The 6,903-nt window shown below is 37.3% G+C and overlaps 1 protein-coding gene across 1 annotated transcript; it reads left to right on the top strand.

Annotated features, from left to right (window-relative positions):
• The first annotated feature begins 3,566 nt into the window (after nucleotides 1-3,566).
• On the top strand, nucleotides 3,567-4,424 carry LOC120255681. The gene has a single exon (XM_039263454.1). It carries the CDS (start codon nucleotides 3,567-3,569, stop codon nucleotides 4,422-4,424), a length of 858 nt encoding a protein of 285 aa, XP_039119388.1.
• Nucleotides 4,425-6,903: the final 2,479 nt, after the last annotated feature.

The raw sequence follows: 6,903 nt of genomic DNA, 5'->3' as shown, positions 1-6,903 counted from the left end.
TTAGTGATCTCACTGTATATTGTTATTAACCATATTATTGATATATTTTAATAATGCATATTAATGTATGGTGTATGATTAACAAATAATAGCCTACGTTTATAACTGGTTATATAAATTAATATATATTGACTGTCCTTTTTAATTAAAATTAAAATAAATATTAAAAAATTTGTAAGGCCTAACATTAATGCTGATACAGACTAACGTCCATAGGCGGATCTAGAGAGGTGCAAGGGGGTGGAGCACCCCCTTGCCCATGAATTAAAATGAATATACATATATATATATATATATATATATATATGGATACATACATATATACATATACACATATATATAATCAAAGTATTGATAATTATAATTCATATGAAAAGCGATATTCTTTATTTATTTATTTTTCAAAATTCTACCCACAATATTAAATAAAAATAATAAAATTATTATATTAAATAAAATTGATGTTGGGTTACAATAATAAATAATATGGCTAACCAAACATAAATCTTCAAAATATTTTGTTTTTAAATTTTATATTTAGATATATTCTTTTAAGTTATAATACATAATTATCAATTTTTTAGGATATTAACGTAAAAATTAGTTAATAATAAATAAAAATAAAACTCTAAAAAAATGCAATTACTATCTCAAAATCTCTAAAAACAATCATTGCAGGTTTATGAGTTTTCTTTTTTTGCTCAATTTCTTTCAAGTTTATATTATCTTTCATTATTGAAACTAATTATATATATTTTATATTTGTTTTATATCTAATTTTATTTATTTAATTTTTATGTGATTATTTGTTGTCTAAAAATATTTGATAGTTGTTAAATAATTGTTGGATATTTGTTAAATATTTGTTTGATTAATTTATTACGGAAATTGTTGTAAACTATTAAATATTTGTTGTTATTAATTGTTATGGAAAAATTGATTATTAGTAGATTATTTGTTAAATAATTGTTGGATATATAAATTTAGATTGTGAACTTGTGGTAAGTTGTTTTTTAATTGTATTATTTGTTAATTTATTGTTTAACTGCTAGTTGAGATATTTGCTAATTTTGTAGATATGATAGGTTTTTTACACATAAATCAAAATTTTTAGGTGAATGGATATTTTATATTTTTTAAATATTGATTACTACCATCTCAAGTTTGAATTAATAAAGTTGTTTAGTATTAATAAATTTTTTAAATTTGAATTCAACACCCCCTAAATTTTGTTTCGAGTTCCGCCCCTACTAACGTCCCTAGTTTTTAATATATAAAAATAAAAATAATATATTCAAATAATCAAATTAGACTACATAAAACACTACTCAATGGTAATATTACCTAATATACAAAATATTAGAAATAATAAGATTATTAAAAAAACATTAACTAATTAAATATATCTAAATATTATACATATTTTAAGAAGCAATATATATATATATACATAAAGGACATATAATCTAGGAACGTCTCCCAATAACCATTAGATCATCATCTAACAATTGTTATTTTATTATAAATATAACCCTGGAGGTGAGGTTAGTATCACTAACCCCACCTCCAGGATTAGTAATGAAACATCAATTGTTAGATGAGTGATCTAACAACTGCTGTGGGGATGTCCCTATTTATTTTCTACGGACGTCCTCCGAAAACATATTGATATATATATATATAAAGTATTATTTTTTAAAAAATTTTAAAACTAATATTTTTCAGTCATCTTCAATTCATCTATGTGTGTGTGTCTCTAAGTGATAAATCTCCTAAGATCTTTCTCCTCTCATTCTCTTCTTCCTCGTTCTTGAGAAAGCATTTAATTCAATAGCAATGTGACGCTGAAAATTTGATCCAATATTTAGAAAACTATGAATTGATGTTTTGCCATAAATCTTCTTCAGAAGTTCTGAAGTTAGCTCACCTTCATTGCAATTTCAAAAGTATTCCACATAACTCCTAAGAGAAAAACTAACTGCATAATTTAGGAATTTCAAAACAAGTGTAAAGCACATATATATATAATGTATAATCATTGGATCTCAATGTTATATTTTAAATCCAAGCAAGATTATTAACTTGGTATTCATTTCAGATGCAGTAGATAGAATAAATACACTGAATAGTTTGTGATGATCAACTAGTTCTGATTTAAAAATAATGTCCTTCACACATGTATAGAGAAGAAAAGTGGGTGGGGAAAAAAGAGTAATTGGCAATCCCATGGACATGTGCATAACAAAGTGCCACAGTTATTCCAACCAAGGATGTCAATTTTAATAGCATACAGTTCATTCTCCTAGATCTTATCTAAACATCATTGAAGCATATATTAGTCTCCAAACTCAAAAATCAAAGTAAATATTTATCTTGCACATAATATATACTAGAGCAATTCATAACTTCAAATTTCTTGATTTCAACTTATCTTGGTAATAAAGGAAAAGACATTTGCATTTTATACCTTGGAAAGAACACCAAATCCAGAACAAAGAGCATCTAACAGAACTTTATCAAACTTTAAATTCGTTTTTCTCCTACAAAAGAAAGCATCAGAAACATCAAATTAGTAAAACATAAGTATACAAAGAATGATAAGAGAACCAATGAGATGAAGTTACTTTATTTATATATAGACTCTGAATAGAATTAGTAATGGAAAAGATAAATGAGTTTCTACTGTATATTATCCCATTATTACAAAAGAACTTATAATAACCACACAGCAGAATTAATGGTCTCAACACCATCCACATAGTAAGCTTGGACATTTCTTCATGAATTCTGATATCAATTACTTACAGAATATAGCAGCAGGTCAGAATGGATAGCAGTGAACACTATCCAAATTATGTAACTTGGAAGTTTAATTTTTTTCAGAATTCGCAAGCAGCCTTTAATATTCACATCAATTAATTGCTACAACCATAACTGCATGGCATAAGAAATTTTTAAGTGCACAACTTGCAAAGCCAGGTAATATGTATGAAAATGTGAACTGATTGAAAAAAAAAAATCCAACATTGGATAACCGCAAATTATCAAAAAGTTCCAAAAAAAATTTTGTAATGCTTGTTGATGGTGATGGGTGATTGAAGGAGACATGGGGCGCCGGCACGGAGCTGCAGGGACGGCCGGCAACCATGCTCGGGATGGCTGAAGATGAACAGGGCCATGCTGAGAATGAAGAAAGGAATGGGGCACTGTAATGAGGGTATGGTGGTAATATCACAGGGGTTAGTGGGGTATTATAATATAGTATCTTATGTTTAAGGTTTCTGACCAATGGGGTTTAAGGGAGTGGACGCTGACTGTCCAATGGTTGGTGTTTTAATGAGAGACTTTTTGGTTTTTGGGGTGTGAACTATATTAGTATGTAAAAGGGTATTGCATGACTAGTCAACTAAGCTTTTCAGAGAACACTCCCTTCTCTCGGTCTGAGTATCATTTTGGTTACCAAACTTTTCCCTTCTTCTCATTTTCTCTTCGCAGGATCCTCAAGGTGGTGCTGGTGAGGCTGAGTTGCTCTCCAACAGTGTGGTATCAGAGCTTGGTTGGAGATGATGGCAGCGGAGAGTCCGGTGAGCCTCTCACAGCCCTGTGTTCCCGTCTTCAAAGGAGAGGACTATGGACGATGGCGGTTGAGGATGAAAACAGTGTTCAGGTCTCAAGAGCTTTGGGAGCTCGTTGAGAAGGGTGTGCCAGAAGGGGAAGATGAAGTAAAAGCAAGGGAGTCCAAGAAAAAGGATGCAAAGGCTCTATGCCTCATCCAACAAGCGGTCGACGGGCCCATTCTTGACAGGATAGAGGAAGCGGAGACAGCGCATGATGCGTGGGAGATAGTGAAGAATCTATACCAGGGAACGTCAAAGATGATGACCGTGAGAAAGCAAGCGTTGGGGCAGAGCTTCGAGACACTCCAAATGGAGGACAGTGAGAGCATTCAAGCCTACTTGTCCAGAGTGGTTGTGATTGTGAATCAGGTGAAGGCCCTTGGACACAAGCTCTCTGAAGCTGAGGTGGTGTCTAAAGTGCTACGAAGTCTAGCCCCCAAGTTTGACTTTGTGGCGGTGGCGATGGAGGAGTCCAGAGATATGTCAACTTTGACACTTGATGAACTCGGTGGTTCACTCCAGGCTCATGAAGTCAGGGTGAATAGATCGTTGGGAAAGAGAGGAGAAAAGGCACTGGTTGTGAAGGCAGAGAGCACAAGCTCAGGTGTCAAAGAGAAAGGGAATCCTTGCGCTAGTCCAGGGTGGAGTCCTACCAGAGGAAGGGGGAGGGGCTTCATCAGAGGAAGAGGTAGAGGCAGGAGTGCACGAGGATGCAGTGGGGATAACAAGAGCAACATACAGTGTTTTAACTGTAAAAAATATGGACACATGAAAGCTGAGTGCCGAGAGAAAGGAAAGCAAGTATAGACGGGAGCTTCAATGGTAGCAGAAGAGCAAAGAACTGAGCATTTGTTTATGGCCAGTTGTGCAACGATGAAGGCTTCAAATGGAGTATGGTTGGTGGACAGTGGTTGCTCTAACCACATGACGGGAGAAAGAAGCTTGTTCGTTAGTCTTGACGATTCTCAGAGAACCTCAGTTCATCTTGGTAATGACAAGGAGATGGAGGTGCTCGGGGTGGGCACTGTCACATTGGTTGCTGGAGACGGGAAGCTCAAACATCTACATGGGGTGCAATTGGTCCCAGGGCTTGCTCACAACCTGCTGAGCGTGGGATAGCTTCTATCCAGAGGGTTCTCAGTCATTTTTCATGAAGGAAAATGCGAGATCAAGGATGATAAAATGGGTGATGTAGTGACTGTGATACCGAAGGGTAACAATAACATGTTCCCTTTGGATCTCACCAAAGTTGGGAGAGTGAATGTGGCTTTGAATGAGCAGACTTCGTCTGAGCTCTGGCACCAACGGTTCGGGCATCTGAATTACAGGAGTTTGGGGACTTTGGTACAGAAGGGAATGGCTGTAGAAATGCCTGAAGTAAAGGTTGGGCCTCAGTGTGAAGTCTGTGCCATCGGGAAATAAGCAAGGAAGGCGTTTCCCTCAGTGAAGACAAGGAGAACCACATCTTGTTTGCAGCTTGTCCACATGGACCTGTGCGGCCCCATGAGTGTAGACTCTCTGGGAGGTAATAAGTTTTTTCTCTTACTTATAGATGACTTCAGTAGGAAATGCTGGGTTTATTTCCTGAAGACAAAAGGTGAAGCTTTTGAACACTTCCGGAGGTTTCAAGTGCTGGTCGAGAGAGAAGTAGGAGGGAAGCTCAAGGCACTACGAAGCGATCGGGGGGGAGAATTTACCTCTCGGGCCTTCAATGAATATTGTGAGGAACTTGCCATTAGGAGGGAGTTCTCAGCGCCCTACACACCACAACAAAACGGTGTAGTAGAGCACAAGAACAGGACGGTTGTCGAGATGGCAAGATGTTTGATCAAATGCGGTGGGCTTCCAACAGCATTCTGGGCTGAGGCGGTTGCTACTTCAGTATATCTAATCAACCAGGCGCCAACGCAAGCAGTGGGTGATAAAACTCCTTATAAGGTGTGGCACGAAGTGAAGCCTAATGTAAGTCATCTAAAAACTTTTGGTTGCATTGCTTTTGTTCTCACCCCTTCACAGAAGCTGCAAAAGTTAGATGAGAAGTCCGAGAAGCATGTGTTTGTGGGCTATTGTCCAGAATCCAAGGCTTACAAACTCTATAACCCCCTTACATCCAAGGTTACTGTTAGCCGAGATGTAACGTTCCATGAGAATTCTCGATGGGTGTGGAATTCATGCAATGGTGGTCCCCTGATGACCATTGGAGATTCTGAAGACACGAGTAATGAAGGTGGTGGAGAAGCACAAGGAGAGGCAACATCTAGTGGAGGTCATTCAAGTACAGGTGAAAGGATAGCAAATTCAAGTTCATCAGAAGAATCCACAGATGACTCACCACCAAGGAGGATGAGATCACTAACCGACATCTATAATACTTGTAGCTTTGCTCTTCATGTATCTGAACCACAGGACTACAAGGAAGCAACAAGGCATCGAGAGTGGCAGGAGGCCATGGATGCAGAATTAGCAGCCATTCAGAACAACCATACGTGGGACCTGACTGAACTGCCAAATGGGAAGAAGGCCGTTGGACTGAAGTGGGTCTATAAGACCAAATATGATGCCAATAGTGAGCTGCTGAGACACAAGGCGAGGTTGGTGGCCAAGGGGTACGTGCAGCAACATGGTCTAGACTATGAGGAGGTCTTCTCACCGGTTGCAAGACTTGAGACGGTAAGACTTATCCTTGCTCTCGCAGCTCATGCACGACAGCCAGTATACCAATTTGATGTTAAATCGGCATTTCTCAATGGAGAGATCTCAGAAGAGGTCTATGTTGCGCAACCTGAAGGGTATTCAGTTGAGGGAAAAGAGCATTTGGTGTATCGTTTGAGGAAAGCTCTCTACGGGCTTAAGCAAGCGCCGAGAGCATGGTATGGAAAGATCGATGCTCATTTCAAACAACATGGGTATGAAAGGAATGAAACTGAGCATACGCTGTACAAGAAGAAAGATCAAGATGGCAATTGTATACTGATCAGTCTCTATGTTGACAATATTGTGTATACAAGCGGGTCACAGTGTTTGATCAATCAATTTAGAGAGGAGATGATGAGGACATTCGACATGTCAGATCTGGATTTAATGAAATTCTTTCTTGGTTTGGAAGTGCATCAATTACCTGATGGGATTTTCATCTCACAGAAGAGATATGTGGAAGATTTGCTAACACAACTCAACATGAAACATTGCAAGTCAGTTGATACACCGTTGGGAGTTAATGACAAGTTATTCATTACAGAAGAGGGAGATTACACTGATCCTAGAGTGTACAGGAGCCTAATTGGGA

This window comes from Dioscorea cayenensis, chromosome 3 (genome assembly GCF_009730915.1).
Source record: "Dioscorea cayenensis subsp. rotundata cultivar TDr96_F1 chromosome 3, TDr96_F1_v2_PseudoChromosome.rev07_lg8_w22 25.fasta, whole genome shotgun sequence".
Taxonomy (NCBI): Eukaryota; Viridiplantae; Streptophyta; class Magnoliopsida; order Dioscoreales; family Dioscoreaceae; genus Dioscorea; species Dioscorea cayenensis.
Note: the sequence above shows the minus strand (reverse complement) of the source record. Positions and strands in the feature narration are given on the sequence as shown.